The following is an 18,127-nucleotide window of genomic DNA, read 5'->3' as shown; positions in this document are numbered from 1 at the left end:
GCTGGACTAAAGTGGGGAAATTTAAGGGAGATGTCCTAAAACAAGGTGACCTGGTGAAAATTGAGTACATGTATCTAAGGTTAACAGGGAACTATAGAGCATATGAATATGGAAGGAGTTTGTATATTTATATATCTCACTTGGTAGTTGGCATTTTAAAAGGTTCTTATGTGGGAGTGTTAGAGAAAAGAAAACGATTTGCCTTCCTAGTATTTCTTAAGTTTAGGTTATAAATGCAATAGGACTTTGTTATGACATGGCTGGTGCAAGGTAGGTGGCTGCAGTGAATAGAGCGCTGAACTTAGAGTCAGGAAGACATGATTTCAAATCCAATCTCAGACATATACTAGCTGTGTTACCCTGGGGATATCATTTAACTCTATTTGCCTCAGTTTCCTCATCTTTGAAATGAGCTGGAGAAGAAAATGGCAAAACACTCCAGTGTCTTTGCCAAGAAAATCGCAAATGGAGTCATAAATTGAATACGACTAAACAACAACATAGTTAACATATAGAGTTAGATGTACTATGAATAATATAAAACTTAATTATGTACAGTAAAACCATGGCATTAGTGCTTTCTCCCAGCGTTAGTATACGACAAGAAATCTGATCTTATAAAGTAGATTTGGAAAAAATCGTCTTCAGCCCTGCATGTAGTCAACTGACTTATCCACCAATAAAGGGGCAGAAATAATTAGAAATCAGAATAATTCAGAAATAATTTCTGTTCAACTTTGAAATTAAGCAAGAGACATAGTCTGATAAACGTATGTTATCAAAACTATTGTTATTTTTTTTATTTTCCATGATCCTCCCTAATCCTTATTTGGGCGTGAATGTTTCTTCTATCTATAGATCTGATAAGTAATTTTTCCATGTTTTTCTCCTTTTTGTGAAGTGACCTTTTATATTTAGATTATTTATCAATTTAGAGCTTACCCTGGAATAAAGTGTGAAATGTTGATCTAAATCTAATCTCTATCAAACTGCTGTCCCAGTTTTCCTAGCAGTGTTTGTCAAATAGTGGGTCCTTGTTCTAGTAGCTGGTACCTGTGTTTACTGAACTGAGAGTACTAGCTACATTTTTGTCTGTATTGTGTGTACCCAATCATTTCCACTGATGACACTCCCTATTTTTTATCCAGTATCAGCTTGTTTTGAGAATCATTACTTTGAGATCTGGCACTGCAAAGCCTCCTTTGTTCTCACTTCTTTTCATTATGTCCCTTGAGATTCTTGACTTTTTCTGCCTTCATATGAATTTGTTTTGTAGTTTGGTAAAGTAATTGTCAGCTTAGTTGGTATGGTATTAAATAAGTAAGTTAATTCAGATCATATTGTCATTTTTGTTATATTGACTCAGCCTATCCTTGAGCAATTAATATTTTTCCAATTATTTGGGCCAGTCTATTTCTATAAATAGTGGCTTGTAATTGTGTTTGTATAGCTCTTGTGTATCTCTTGATAGGTAGACTCTCAATTATTTTATACATTTTGAAGTTATTTTAAATGGAATTTTTCTTTCTTTTTTCTTCCTACTGGGTTTTATTTGTATCACATAGAAATGCTGATAGAAATGTGTGGATTTATTTTAAATCTTTCAAATTTACTGAAATTACATATTTCCTTTTTGTACCTGCCTAGACTAGCTGAGATGGGTGGAAGCAAAGAGGAAGCCTTATGTCACCCCATGGGTAGTTTACATGTGGAATAATCTGCTTTCTGGATAATTGATTTCATTGCATAAAAACACCCAAATGATGATGTCAGCTCTGGCCTACATATAAAACACACAGTGTGTGTGTGTGTGTGTGCATGTGTGTGTGTGTTTATCATCCTTCATAAGAAAATGGACAAGTATAACCTCTCTCTCCTCCTTTAGCTGTCTAGGGTTAACTGATCCTGATTGGGGAGGGGAGAACTGTGGAAAAGGCTTTTCTCCCTTTGTCTCAAATGCCTTCTTCTCTCTTTTCTTATCTATTCACATCTTGCTGATTTTTCAAGACTTGGCCACCTCAAGTTCTGTCTCTTCTACAAAGCCCTATCTTGATTGCTAAAGCCCTTATTTATTTCTCTATTCTCTGAACTCCTACAGTCATTACATCTGACTACACAATTTAGCACTTTTTACTTGGGATGTTGCTCTTTGAATTTCAAAGCCAAATGTCATGTCTACTGTATGTACCTTTTGGTAGTTGGGTAATTTGCTTTAGATTTTCCTTCCTAAACCAGAGAGCAAATTTCTTGAAGGAAAAGAGTGTGACCTAAAATTCTGTCAATATCTGATGCTCGCTCTCCCCACCCCTACCTCCCCAACAAGGGTATCTACCAGCTCCTCTTATATGAGCACAGGCTCACAAGACTGTATAGAGCTCAACCTTAGAGCTGGGCATACAGAAAGTAATTATATGTACATTCCCAATTCACAGTCGAAGGAGAGACCCTCCTCCAGGGTCTGTAAAGTGGGAAGACTTGTATGAACTGATACAGATGAAAGTGAGCAGAACCAGGATAATAATTTATACTATAACAAGAACATTGTAGAAATGAACAGTTTTAAGAGCCTTAAGATTTCTGATCAATACAATGATCAACCATAATTCCAGTGGATTGATAAAATAAAGCATTTTACCTACCTCCTAACAGAAAGGTGGTAATTTAATTATGCAAAATGAGATACATATTTTTGCCATGGCCAATATGAGGATTTGTTTTGCTTGACTATGTATATTTGTTAAAAGAGTTTTGTTTTTTCTTTCATTTTTTTTCCAATGGGGAGAAGGTGGGAGGGAAAGAAAACAAATGCTTGTTAATTAAAAACAAATTTAACTTAAAAAAAAGATAAAATTTTGGAGAGCTCTAGAAGGGAGAGAAGAAGAGTAGATTATTCTAGCAGCCAGGAAAATAGAGATTTTTAAGTCTCTGCTACTTTGTTTGGAGATTTAAAACAACTAAGAAAATTCATATGGTTGATTGCAAAATTACTTAAAAGCCTTTGTCCTGCAACTCCCACATTCCACAACCTTCAGCTCCAGAATTTTAGATTATTTTTCTTATTGTTGTTTTGACCAATCTCATCTTTGCCAAATGAGGGGCTGACAAAGAAAACATCAAGGGAAACAAATGAGAAAGAAACATCTGACAATTTAATTAAGGCAAGATGTATGTGTATGACCTTTTGTTGTTTCAGTGCTAAGGTGGATTATTGTTTCCTTCTTAAAGGACTGCTTTTTTCACATTGGAAACCAGTAGTAGTAGTAGCAGCAGTGAATTATAAGTATTTAAGTAATGCAGGGAGGTAGTATTTATTCTAATGTCCCTTTGGATGGCTTTCCTGGTGTTTTCCATGCTGTTTTTTCCTGCTTTACTCCCATGCCCATTTTCACAGCTTTGGCATTTGTGTCATTAACAAACTGTTATTTTGTGAGAGACTGAATTAAAGGAAGTGAACAGCAAAAATGAGGGCATAAGATTGCTTATTGGTTTACCACATCTCCTTTCTTAACAGAAAATGAAGAAAAGGATGCAAGAGCCTCCCAATACTGATTTTCATACATTCTTGTGACAAATGTTTAGGTTGACAGATGAATGTTCAGTTCACCTTATTCCAGTTCAGGGGCCATTTATTAAGTATCTAATATGTGTAAGACACCATGCTAGTCACTTTGAAGACAAAGACAGAAGAAAGGAAAGGAGGAAGAAAGAAAAGGAAGGAAGGAAAGAAGGAGAAAGCAAGGAAGAAAAGAGAAAGAAATATAGACATAAGAAAGAAGGAGAAAAGAAAGGAAAAGAAAGAGAGAGAGAAAGGAAGGAAGAGAAAGACCCTGTGCCCTTAAGGAACTTAGATGCACTCAAAAGCCAAGTATTTTATGCTTCCCCTCCCCCTGCAGTTCTGAAACTTGACTATATCAGAAGGGATGTGAAATTTGACATTTCTAGTGCTTTGGGATCCTCAGCTTACATAGAATCTTAATATTTTGGAGTAAAAGATACTTCGTAGACCATCTAGGCCAGCCTCCTTCCCATTTTGTAAATAAAGAAATTGATTCTTTTAATTGTTAAATGACTTCACCAAAATTATGTCGCCAGTGAGCCATAAGGAAACAATGCTCTAACTGACTAATACAGAAATACAAATTAAAGCAGCTCTAAGGTTCCACCCCATACCTATCAGATTGGCAAAAATTGCTAATAAAAAAAGGAAATTAGCAAATGTTGGAGGGACAGTTGGAAAACGGGTACATTAATTCACTGTTGATGGAATTGGGAATTGGTTCAGTCATTCTGGAAAGCAATTAGGAGCTGTTCTCCAAAAGTTACTAAACCACGTGTCTTTTTTTACTAAACGGTGGTGTCTTTCTGTTACATTGATGCTTCTCATATGTAGTATATGCTAATTATAAAATACCCCCTAATTCCTTAATTGGTTCTTAAAAATGCTATATGAACAGAGATACAGTCTGCTATAAACCTGCAATTTGGTTCCTTGAATGACGAAAGTGTTTTGCTCTCGTTTTTCATTTTTCCATAATGGTCAAATGGTTTTTTTTTTGTTTTGTTTTTTTTTTAGGAATTGTAATGGGATAGAACTCAGGAGGGCATTCATTGTTCTGAGGCAGCATTTCCTAGCCCTTAGAGTTGCCTTTTCTACCTGCCTCTTCTCCCGTGTTGATTTTCAGTGCAAATTAAAGGGATTCCTAAGCAGTTGGGAGGTCAGCTAAAATGGGAACCATATTATTGGGGCAGCCAGAGGAGACAGAAGAGAAGGCTAGTAACATCAGATTTTATTGTTAGAAGGGACCTTAGAGGTAATTTATTCTAAGTTCCCATTTTATAGATGAAGAAACTAACGCTTGGAGTTGAGTGCCTCACTAGGGTCATAGGGGTATTAAAGTATCTGTGCTGCTTGCCCAGAGGGTCACAGAAAGAGCTCATTCAAGTTCAGAAAGAAGTGATAATGTACTCTCCTGAGGGAAAATTAATCTTTCTTCTAACTACTTTAACACATCAGATTTAACTGTAGAACTAATGAGGCCGTTAGACTAAACGGATATTTCATTGCTTACTAAAGTATTTCTCAGTGTAGCAAAATGAGGCTGACTGAATTTTAAAATAGATTAGAAAGAAATACTTCAATACTATAGCCTTTGTTTAGGAAAGTTTTAGATTTAACAAAATGTTCCTTCAAAATTATCTTAAAACCCTGATTTTACATGATACCAGTACACAAAAATTAACAAATTTATGAATACAGAATTTCAAAAGGAGAAAATAGGAAAATAAAAGCCTTCATTATTCTTATACACACTGCTTTGGAGTCTTACTCCTGATTTTGTTTCTTTTGTTAAAAATAAGTAAAAATTTTAGAAAACAGACCCATTCATTTTGAGTTAATGTTTCAGAAATCATGCTGATCCAAAGAGCTGAAAATGTGCATACCTTTTGATCCAGCAATAGCACTTCTAAGGCTGTATCCCAAAGAGATCACACAAAAGGGAACAGGACCCACATGTACAAAAATATTCATAGCAGCTCTTTTTGTGGTGGCAAAGAATTGGAAATTGAGAGGATGCCCATCAATTGGGGAATGGCTGAGCAAGTTGTGGTATATGAGTGTGATGGAATGCTATTGTGCTATAAGAAATGATGAACAGGCTGACTTTAGAAAAACCTGGAAAGACTTGTATGGTCTGATGCTGAGTGAAGTGAGCACAACCAAGAGAAGGTTGTACACAATAACAGCCTCGTTATGTGATGACTGATATTGATAAACTTAACCCTTCCTGGTAATACAAGGATCTAAGACATCTCCAGAGGCTTTGTGATGGAAAATGCTATCCACATCCAAAGAAAGAACTATGAAAGTTGAACTGCTATTTTTTTTTCTCTTCTGTTGAGTTTTGTTTCCTCTTTCTGATGGTTTCTCCTATTGGTTTTAATTTTTACTTACAGCATCACTAATGTGCAAATATGTTTAATGTGAATGGAAATGTATAGCCTATATCAGATTGTGTGCCATCTTGGGGAGGGTGGTGGGGAGGAAGAGGGAGGAAAATTTTAAACTCAAAAGCACATGGAAGTGATTATTGATAAATCAAAAGAAATTAATAAAAAAAAGAAATCATGCTGACAGGCAGACCCTGCTCTCTGCTTTTTTCTTTTCTTTTCTTTTAACCAGAGCAAATACATCAATGAGCTTCTGAATTTGGAATTAGAGACCCTGAGGTACAGCTTCCAACTAAGCTACTTTTAAACTGTGATCTTGGACCAATCATTTCTGCTCTCTAGGCCCCAGTTAACTTCACCCATAATGTGAAGAAGGTTGAATTAAATCAGAGTTCTTAACCTTTTTTGTGTCAAGGACCACTGTGGAAGTGTGGTGAAACCAGGGGATCCTTTTTCAAATAATGTTTTTAAATAATTGAAGCAAATGCTAATTTTCTGTTGGAAGTAACTGAAAGCAAGGACATAACTTTTTTTTTCTTCCCCATCCAAGTTCCTGGACCTCTCAAAATCAATCCATGGACCCCCATTCCTTCCAGGTTAAGAACTCCTATATTAAATGGTCTCTAAAGTCCCTTTCATCTTTAAATCTTTGACCCTATGAAATTGAAACCTTTATGTAAACAGAATAATAATGGCATTCCCCCAAAGTAGACAACCATAGACCTTAGGCCTATGAAATCCATTTTTAATTTGTAAATTTAGGGCAATTTTTTGTTAGTTTTCCTACACTTAGTATTTGTAAATTGATATTTGGAAGAAATCGTATTTTCCTGAAATGGGGCTCTATTAACTTCTCAGAAGCATTTGAAATCCAGGCAGTTTCCCTCTCTAGGTCCCCAGGGATTCAATTTAGAGATTCCTCAGTAGTGCTTCCTTAATTATCAATTTACTACCCCCCAGTTTATCTTGAGTAGATTACAAACTTCCTGAAGGCAGGGACTGTTTCCATTTTGTCTTTCAGTCTCCTTTGCCTAGCATGTAGTAGAAGCTTTTGACATTGATCCATAAGTAACTTTTAAACTGTTCTCTGATTGCTTTGTATGTGTAATTATTTTGTTTCCCTGGTTAAAATAGTTAGGGATAGCCACCTTATGTCATTCATTCAACAAATATTAATGGGAAGAATGTTATATGTGCAAAGCATCACACTAATTGAGGGAGATACAAGTATTATATAAGATACAATTTCTATTTTTAAAAATGATAGTTAATATTTCTATATCACCTTAAGGTTTTCAAAGCACTATATAAGTGTTGAATAATTCGATCCGCATGATAACTCTGAGAGGTAGGTGCTATTAACATCCCCACTTTACAGATAAGGAAACTGAGGCAGAGGGAGACTAAATGATATGCCCAGAGTCACACAGCTAGTAAGTATCTGAAGTAAGATTTGAACTCCAGTGTTGACTCCCTATCCAGCATTATATCTTGTGAGCCACCCAGCTGCCTCAATCTCAAGCTCTAAAGGGAAATGAGGTAATGAATTCCCCCCCCCTCCCCCAAGCCTTTAAAGAAAGGCAAGATGAACACTCAGCAGGTATGATTGTAGAGAAGTTTTTTGTTCAGAAATATATTTGGCTAGATGACTTTTTAGGTTTCTTTTTTTAATGTGTTTTTTTTTTTAAATACAAACTTACCAACCATTAATAAATGTAAACTATTAACTCTGCTTCCAAGAGAGATGTTTCTAACAGGAAATCTTCTACCACTAGACAGGTCCAGAGCTTAATTGAAAAACTGCCAGAATTTCTCCCGTTATTTAAAGTCCCCAGAGATTTGATGAGCTTATTGGTTAGCTAATTATGCCAGTCCCTTCCTGACCCAAGTAAACAAGAGTTGGCACTTTTAAATGGGATCTCGAGTTAATAGAAAACCTTATTTATAAAAACAAAACAAAACAAAAAAAACAAACAAAACCATCATATCTGTTGATTGAGCTGGAGTTGTAGAACCCCCACATTACATGCAAAATTATACTTTTTCATTGACTTTTCCTTAAAATTTTGAAGCAAATGCCTATTCCTAAAGTGTTTTCCCCTTTCTAGTCTCTCTCTACTCCATTCCTCCTCCCCCACCCCCAGTCCTCCATTTAAATTCTTCTTTGTGGCCTGGAGGTTGTTAGAATGACAACTAGGTGTTAGAGTAGATTGAGCTCTGGACCTTGGAATGAGGAAGACCTGAGTTCTTATAATGCCGTAATCATTTACTGGCTAGGTGACCCAGGGTAAGTCACTTGAATTCTCAGCCCTCAGTTTTCTCATCTGTAAAATGTGGATAATAATAGCACCTACCTCACAGGGTGGATGTGAAAATTTAAAATGAGATAACATATGTAAAAGGCTATGCAAACCTTATAACACCATGCTCATGCCTGCTATTGTTGTTGTTGTTGTTGTTTCTATTGAAAACTTGAGGTGTGTGGAGCACCAACTCTGGCTAGGTCCTACCAGATTGGGAACACTTCAAGCATGGGCCCAGCACTGTACTGAAAATCTCTCATGTAAGGACCCGTTTAGCTAAGCATCTGATTGCAGGAGGGGTGATTCAATTTTTGGCTGTAGCATTTTTTGAAAATGATGTGCTAAATTTGAAAGGAGGGAAGAGTATTAGTACTAATGAAATTCTAGGTCCTTAACATAGGGAAGTATTCCCATGAGGAAAACTTGGCCAAACAGTCATTTCCTTATACTTACACATCACCAATTTTCATTTTAAAAAGTATTATGTCTATGTTGATTTGTGTGCATTTAATTCTCCCTAAGTCCTTACTTAACTGAATATGTACAAAGCAGTTATAAAAAAAATTCATCATTGCTTTGTAATACTTCTTGTATAATGGATGGTAATACTTCATACGCTATAGCAGAAGTTAGCAGATGTTCACGTATGGTAAAGCTTTGGTGTCTCATTAGCCTCCTACATCAATTTATTTCCGCAAATGGGATCCTCTATCAAGATGTATTAATAAATTATAGACCAGCTTCCCAGAATTGTTGGAACTCCTCTTGCCTAACTCATTATGTTATTAAGGACCTTCAAAGATGGCTGGTTAAAGACCATATGTCCAAATGAGTGCTGGCCTTTGTAGTCAGCTATGAATATAAAAATTACTGCCAGTGGGGTTTTCCCGTCCCTGAAATTACCTGGACATTATCAGATTTGATTAGTATTCAGGTCCCAGAATGAATGTTATTTTGAGAATGGAACTGGATTTCCATCATCTAGCACAGTTACAGAAGGTCATGGCCTGGTAGGCCTCACAGGCTTGGTGAACCTGGGTAAAGAATGATTAAAAGGCTCTCCTGTTAGATGGTAGCCTGGGCAGAACCAGATGTGTTAGACTTTTAAAGGCCCCACGGACTGTCTCAAACCATGAGCAACTCACTGGGCTGGCCCTGAGACTGCTGATGCTATAAGCAAGAAAAAAAAAATAGTTGGGAATTCTTAGACAAAATATGTCCAATGTCTGTGCCCACCTCAGTTTTATAACCTGCCTTATGTACTACATGACCTAGGTGGCATAGGAGGTAAAGTAAATGAAATAAATTTAATTTTCTATTTGCCATAAAAGTGTTATTTGCCCTAGGTTAGAGACTGTAAAGTTCTCTGTGAAACTTTTCTGCTACTTCTTGGAGAGTAACAGCAGTGAAGCAGTGAAAAGGTGTGGTGCTCAGTTCTCATAAGGCTCCTGTGCCAAAGGCCGTTCATGTAAATAAGGCACTTCCTCGTGGCTGCTTTGCCACTCCCTAACCCTTCTGTACCCTGACTGCCTTTTCATCTGTGACATCCTCATGCACCAACCATAATTCTACTTGTATTGTGGGTGCTAAAAAGCCTGTCTTGTTTTGGTGGTTCAGTTGTAGCCAACTCTCCGTGACCTCATCTGAGGTTTTCTTGGCCAAGATACTGGAGTGGTTTGCCATTTCCTTCTCCAGCTAATTTGACAGATGAGGAAACTGAGGCAAACAGGGTTAAGTGACTTGCCCGGAGTCACACTGCTAGGAAGTGTCTGAGGCTGGATTTGAACTCATATCTTCTGATTCCAGGCCCAGGGCTCTATCCAGAGCACTACTTAGCTGCCCTTCAGTCTTATCTCTATTGATCCAGAAAGAGACAAAGAATTTTGGGCCATTAGAATGGAGACATGAACGGTTATCTCATCCAACCCTTACATTTTGTGAGTGACAAAAAATAAGTCCAGTTCAAAGGAGGATAAATCACCTGTCCCATTGTGGTTGTGTTAGAGCTAAAATTTGAACCCTGGTCTTTTCCAGAGAGAAGTTTGAAGTACTTTGTAGAGACAGTGTGCAGTAATGAGGAGAGTGTTAGGCTTGGAGTTGGAAAATCTGGGTTCCCATCTTGCCTCAGACAAGCAGACCTCAGCAAGTCACTTGACCTCTCTGTTTATCAGGCAGCTCCCTAGAACTTTTCTACAGATCTTAAGCAATCACCTGGAGGAGCTTCCACAATGGAAATTCCCCTCACCTAATGGTACATTCCGGCTCCTCTGAATTAATCCAATTACTAAAAGCTACTACTAGTTGAATGATCTCTCCTACTAATTAACCTAGAAGCAGTGTTGTACAATGGTTAGAGATCTGCCCTCAGAGCCCCAAGGACCTGGGTTCAAGTTTGATCCTGCAAATCTTACATCCTCCCACTGCTCTAGGAAACGTTCCGTTCCAAGACTTGAACATTGCAAAGAGGGTGTCACCTGAATCAGTAGAGGGAGTGTCCTCCTTTTGGAACAGTTTCTTATATCATTAAAAATCACAAATCTAGTCCCTATCCCCGACTCTTAGATCTTGATGAAAATACCACATTTTGTAGGTTATAGCTGGGAGGGGATATGGGAGGCATAGTCCATTTAACTCTTCACTTGTGTCTTAACATATGATATGATGACTTTTATGCTCCAAGTCCGAAGGTTAGACAAGATATCAAGGAGAAAGAGATGTGGCTTTTTTCTGATGGTGGTGAATTCTGACGTAAGATTTTTTTGGTGTCATCATGAGCTTTTATTTATCCCATGGAATGTTACATATTCTTTTGATTCTTAGCAAATCTGAGTTTGGGGGACCAAATGTGTCAAAGCTTAGGCTGTATTGTGTAAGTGCTCCCAAAAATGAGCTCACGTGGATCCTACATCCAACTGTAGGATGGTGGCGTTTGAGTTGTGAACCATAATTGGACTGTTAATTCTAGTCATTGTGCTGAATTATATTCAGGTTACTATATGGTGTAACTTTAAATAAGGAAATAAGTAGCTTTTGTTTTATGTTTTATCCAGAATAGAATTTCTAGCCTTTGAATACTTACTAGCAAAAAACAAACAAAAAAACACCAATCCATAAGGTCCTAACTAATATTCTTTTCCACAACACTTAATTAAATGCATACCCTTAGCTTCCCCCCTCATGACCTCTTCCTCCCAAATGCCAGTTCCTAAGAAAATGGTGTTTTTCTGTATACTTATTTGGGCAGCTAGGTGGAGCAGTGGATAGAACTCAGTCCTCGAGTCAGGAGGCCTGAGTTCAAATGTAGCCTCAGACATTTACTAGTTGTGTGACCCTGGGCAAGTCACTTAATCTTGCGTGCCTCAGTTTCCCTATCAGTCAAATGAGCTGGAAAAGAAAATGGCAAACCACTCCAGTATCTTTGCCAGGAAAACCTCCACATGGGGTCCCAGAGAGTGGAACACAACTAAAACTATTCAACAACAACAAATATGCTTACTTTATTTATTTTTTTTTTGTTTAGACTGGATATGTGTGAATTCATCAGGTTAGAGAACTCCTGATATGGCAGCTCCTACCAATGTAGAACAGTATCTCCTCTACAACTTCTGCTTTTAGAGAATTGTCTGGGGCATTAAGAGATTAAGTGACTTGCCCAAAATCTCATAGTTAGGTTGTGTCAGAAGCAGGATTTGAACCCAGGTGTTTTCTGACTCTCAGGCCAGCTCCCCATCCACCATGCCCTGGCTGCCTCTCACATTCTCACTTATGTTAGTTTATCTTGAAGGTAGCCAGGTAGTGGTACAGATCTTTAAGAAACAAAATGTTTCAGTGGCTACTTGGTTTTTCCCAAGGTTTTCTTTTAACAGAGGGGCCATGTTGAAGGAAGGATAATAAATCCTTAAATCTGATCACTCACTTTTGTCCTGCTTTCATTATATTTGTTGTTTTTCATCCCCTATATTTATATCTTTATTTTTTATATTGCTTTTAGTCTTCCTCTTGCATATTTCTTTCTGAATTTAGGTTTTTCAGAGAAATACTTTTTTTTTTTTTTTTTTTACTAATAGTGATATTAATACTTTCCCAAATCAAGGAAGTACTTGTACAAGTTGTCCTTAGTAAATGACATTTAAAAAAATATTCTTCATCTTTGAAGGAGGAAGGAAACATTTTTGAGAAGTGTCCCCATACCCCAACCCCCAGATAGTCAAATGTCTTAGTCGAAATGCCTTTACCACCTGCCTGAGCCTCAGTTTCCTGGTTGACAAAAAGGGATATAAACATATTACTTGTAGTACCTACCTCACTGGGTTGTTGTGAGGCTCAAATGGAGATAATGGGTGTCGAGCACTTTGCAAATTTGTAAAATGCTACTTAAAGGTCAGCTATGATCTGTTATTATAAAATGCCAGGCCAAGAAGCTAGAATGATGGGTAACCACTGACGGTTTCTGAACAGAGGATAATGTCGTCATCCCTAAGCATCAAAAAAATGACTTTGGTAGCTTTGTGAAGGATGGATGGATTAGAGGGGGGATTGCCTGAAGGCAAAGAGACTGAATAGTAGGCAGTATGGGGAGGAAGGGGAGAGGGATGTATATGAGTGATAATAATGGAGATAGAATCTGTAGGATCTGACAGCTGAGAGGGGAGGGGGAAGAGGAAAGAAGAGTCAAAGATGACTTCTTTAGGGAGGGAAGGTCCAGAATACAGTTTGGATTGATTATAACTGAGTACACAGAAATGACACTGTTCTCCTCTGGCATTAATGCTACAGAAGATAAACCTATATATATTTCAGTGCTGGGCACAGGCAAATTACGCAAATCAGCCAGGAATTTCCTGCCATAATGGAAATAATGTTCCTGTTTTACTAGGTAGGGCATCACCTGTGCTTTCTTTGCCTTGAGTGGGGGTGTTGGGTGGAGTAGAGGGCAACGAGGCAGAAACTTACGTATAGCAACCTTGGCTGAAATACAACGAATTTTTTTTTCAATCTGAAATGAATATATTTCAACTTAATTTATCATGTTTTGTGAATGGGTGTGGTATTTGTTCCAGACCTCATCACAGCAGATAGTGTTGGGCCTGGAGTCATGAAGACCCGAGTTAAAATTCAGCCTCTGACCCTAACTAGTTGTGTGATTCTGGGCAAGTCACTTAAAGTGCCTCTGTCTGCCTCATTTTCTTGAACTGTAAAATGGGGATAATAATAGTACCTACCTTGTAGGGTTATTGTGAGGATCAAATGAGGTAACATTTGTAAAGCATTTAGCACATGACCTAGCATGCAATAGATGCTTTATAAATTTCCCCTGCTTCTCCCCCCCCCCCCCCGCCACCCCAGCATCTTTCCCTTGCAGGAGAGAAAAGGCCAGAGTGTTTGCTGTATTGGATAGGATTCTGGAAGTCAGGAAGATCTGAATTTTTAATCCATTAGACACTTACTAGGCAACTAGGTGGCACAGTGAATAGAGAGCCAGTCCTGGAGTCAGGAAGACCCAAGTTCAAATCTGGCCCCATCTACTAGCTGTGTGACCTTGGACAAGTCACTTAACTCTGCCTCAGTTTCCTCATCTGTCAAATGAGAAGGAAATGGCAAACCACTTCAGTATCTTTGCCAAGAAAATCCCAAATGGAATCATGAAGAGTCAGACTTGACTGAAATGACTGAACAACCACAACAGTAACAACAGACACTTACTAGCTGTGACAGACTGAGCAAGTCACTTAACACTTTTCAACTTTAGTCCTCTCCGTCTGAAAATAGGTGTAATAATAACACCTACCTCCCACGGTTGTTGTGAGGCCGAGATGAGATAGTTATATAAAGTGCTTTGCATACCCTAATGTGTTATATAAATTTTAGTTATTTTTATTATACTGTTCCCAAGTAAAGCGGTTTGATTAAATTGAGCTTCTGCAGGACGTGGTACTAGCATCATGAAAATTCAAGGCACATTGTTAAAATTTTGAAGAATTTGTTTTTAGTTACATGTTGTGGAATTCATACAAAGTAGTAGCTACTTCCTCTTATATAAATTAGACTTGAACCAAACATTTGTAAAGATAACAAATCTTTATGGAGTAGGTAAACATAATTCATCTGTAATTTCATTGGTTATCTGTAATTTATCTATAATTTAAATTGAACCTTTCTGATCACAGCGATTTTTTAAGTTGTTCTTATTTCCCCTTACTGTCTTTAGCATATTATTGAAATCATTGATATTGTCATTTTCCTTCCTTTCAATGATGATTGTACTGAAAATGCAAAATGCATGCTGTATTATTGTCTTTATTCTGTAGTGTTGGCTTTTGTATTTGGCCCTTAGAATATATTAGTTTACCCAGGTGTATTTTGGAAAATCCAGTTTTTGTTTGCAGTGATTATTCATGTAAGAAAGATCTTTTCTTAATCCTTTGCTTCAACTAAGTCAACATGTCATATTGACAACCCTCCCACCAAATTTAATAATTCTATTGTGTTAAAATGCTGTCATCAGCACAGACTTAACCTTGCATCAATAGCAGTTCACATTTCTTATTTATCTACATTACAAAAAGAAACATTAATAATTAAGGCTGTCAAAATGAAATCTTTATAAATGACTGAATCAGATGCTAAATGTTAAGTGAAAAACAACATCACATCGTTCCTTTGCTATTTTTAATAACAATTAACCTTTTTTGTAAGTAATTTGCTCTTGTATTATTAAGAGTTGCCGACAAAATATCTAGGATTTTATAAATCTCATGAACATTATCCATTCTTTTTATTAATGTCAGTAAGTTGATATTTAATATCCCAAGCACTGAAATAGACATTCAGTTTGTATGAACACAAAACATATTTTACAAAATTCTGATTTGTTAAAAGTGATAGCCTCTGATGTAAAGGTTATGAATTAAACTGGTTTAATTCTAGATGGATAAGAATCTGTATCACAAAACTATGCTTATAATTAAGCATCCAGGGTCCAGTCTTATTTAACAACTTCATTAGCAACCTTAGGAGGAGTAAACATGATCTTAATTAAACTCACAAACGATACTAGGAGGTGTTGAAAGCTCTAGGAGGAACCATAAAATTAGGTAATGCTATCTAAAGAGGTTTTTAAATACATATGTGTGTTCAGGTATATATAATATAGATGTGTGTGTGTATACATATATATATAAGATATATACATATGTGTATAAATGTATGTCTATGTGTGTTTGTGTAAATACAAATACATAAAACATCTCATTATCATGACAAATCTCTTTTAGCAGTATTGATCTAGTAGCTTCTGGCATATTATACACATATTTGTGTATACCTGTATAGTGTATATATCCTACATATGAGGGTAGAATAATAAATAACAAATATGCTAGAAGCTACTTGATCAGTTCTGCTAAAAGAGAATGAAATGTGTACTTTATTTAAAGATACATTTCAGAATCACAAAATGTCAGAGTTAGAAGGGAACTAGCTAGTCCAACCTGTACCAGAACAAGTATTTGCTGTCTACAATATACCTGACATGGTCCCCTAATCTTTACATAAAGAAGTACAATTATAGGGAACTCATAGTCTCTCAAGGTACTCTTGAATATCTCTTAGTGTTAAGAAGTTTCTTCTTCTGTCAAAGCTAAAGTTGCCCCTTCACAACTTCTATATATTGTTCCCATTCCTACCTCTAGAGAGGAAGGAAGGAGGGAAGGAAGGAAGGGAACAGACATTTATTAATCACTTACTGTATTCTAGGCATTGTGCTGAGCACTTTACAAATATCTCAAATGGTATTTGATTTGATCCTCACAACAACTCTGGGAGGTATGTGATAGACATTCTTATCCTCATTTTACAGTTGAGGAAATTGAGGCAGAGAGAAATTAAGTGCCTTGCCCAGGGTCACACAGCTATTACATGTCTAATGCTGCTTCTGAATTCAGATCCTCCCGACTTTAAGGCCTAGCACTCTTACCCACTATGCTGCCTAGTTGCCTCTGGAGTGTAGGTAGCGAGACAAATTCAATCCCTTTTCCATAGTATAGCCTTTCAAATACTTGAAGATAGCTGTCATGCTCCCAGCCCCCTTTTCTTCTCCAGGCTAATCGTTCCCAGTTTTTTCAACCAATTGTCAAACAGTATGTGTTCTAAGTCTTTCACCATCTTGTTTGTCCTTTTCTTGATGTTCTGGCTTCAAACGGCATGTTCTGCTTCTGACGGCAATATACAGGAATGCCTCATTATATGGCCACCCGGCATGTAAAACTTCCAAATGTGAAATCAGGTGGTAGCTCAACATAGATCTCTAAAAAAACCAGGCATGTGTGTTGTCATAAATCAGTCACAACAGTAGCAAGAACTGCTTTCAGAAGACAGGGAAGTCTATGTCAATCACCTGGGGATGGGGCAGAGAACTGCCGTTCACCATAGGTTCCATGAGCAAAATGAGACAGCTTTGCTGCCCTTCATTACTCTGTGCTCTGTTAACTATACAAATACCTTTTTAACTCTGTGAACAAGTTTTTTTCTACTTTTATCTACATGTTAACAAGGGACCTGGGATCGAAGTACTAGTCTGTCTATGACACAAGCAGATTCAAAGAAGTAAATGTTGTCATTGCCATCAACCATTTGGATCATTCCTAGCCTAGGGGGTGGTAGGATCTACCTAGAGGCCAACCTGAGTGGTATTTCTTTGTTACCCATGAAACCAGAAGATATACTTACCTAGCTCTTTTATCTGTGTATTGAGGAAAGTTGATGAAGACATGGGTTAAAACCAACAGGGGTCACAAGTTTAAAAGAATGAGCTGTTTTCTGGCATTTTAATAAAAATTTAAACTTACTTTAGTGATATCTGTTAATTCTGAGTGGGAAGTACTGTGAATTTGAATTCAGTCTACAAGAATTGTTTTTTAAAGGATAAGTGACAGAATACATTTTTCTTAGGAGACAATGTCTGCTCTATTGACAAAAAGGCACAGATGTGAATTTTGTTTCAATAATTAGATTTTTAATTAGTGTATCACCGTATGATTGATAACTCATTGCTCTTCATTGCACGATTTTGCGTTAGAAATTACATGTAAACAAAGATGTTCCCCATAGTTTTTGATTGATTTGAAAACTAAATTTATTATCTGGATAGAATGTGTCACATACTTTAACAACAAAAAAGATCACTTTTTATTGTCACTCCACTGATGATGAGGAATATTAATGGTGTTACAATTTATTAATTAGCTTTATTTTCTAATAGACAAGATGCAATCTGACTACACATGTATAATCTATATCAAATTGCTTGCCTTCTCAGGGAGGGAGGAGGGGAAAGAGGGAGAGAATTTGGAACTCAAAATTTTAAAAAAGAATGTTAAAATTTTTTGTTTACATGTACTTGAGAAAAAAATGAAGACAAAGATGTAGTCACCCTGCAAATGTATATGGCTGTGTGTTGGTTGGCAATAACTTCATTAATAGCATAGGAAAATAAGTTACGTGTTTTCTTTAAATTTGCTTATATGTGATTAAGAACAAATTTTGACTTTAAAGCTTGACATTTTTTCTTTTTCATTCTTTTATTTCTCATCTTTTATTTTTTATTTCTTTCAGTTGCCGAACGAGTAACCGGAAAAGCTTAATAGGAAATGGCCAGTCACCAGCATTGCCTCGTCCGCACTCCCCTCTCTCTGCTCATGCAGGTAACTGTACCGTACTATTTTTTTGTGTGTGCCAGTTCTTTCGCTACCTTTTATTTAAAAAAAAATCTAGTTATGAGGACTCAGGTGCATCTTTGTAGCTGCTTTTCAGAGTGGTTTTAATTTTTCACGTCTAGGAAAGACAGTTTTCTGTTCAAACCTTAGCCTCCCTATAAA

General features: G+C 36.9%; 1 protein-coding gene across 5 annotated transcripts in view; it reads left to right on the top strand.

Moving 5' to 3' along the window:
* MAST4 (microtubule associated serine/threonine kinase family member 4) overlaps positions 1-18,127 on the top strand; it is a 783,557-nt gene that overhangs the window by 630,024 nt on the left and 135,406 nt on the right. For all 5 annotated transcript variants that reach the window (XM_027863400.1, XM_027863401.1, XM_027863399.1 and 2 more), the window contains one exon: positions 17,865-17,953. In XM_027863400.1, the coding sequence (XP_027719201.1) occupies positions 17,865-17,953 (89 nt within the window). The remainder of the gene's footprint in view (positions 1-17,864; positions 17,954-18,127) is intronic.

The sequence above is a fragment of the Vombatus ursinus genome, unplaced genomic scaffold (genome assembly GCF_900497805.2).
Source record: "Vombatus ursinus unplaced genomic scaffold, bare-nosed wombat genome assembly UNPS02014772.1, whole genome shotgun sequence".
Classification (NCBI taxonomy): domain Eukaryota; kingdom Metazoa; phylum Chordata; class Mammalia; order Diprotodontia; family Vombatidae; genus Vombatus; species Vombatus ursinus.
The sequence above is the reverse complement of the archived record's forward strand: the minus strand, read 5'-3'. Positions and strand labels throughout refer to the sequence as shown.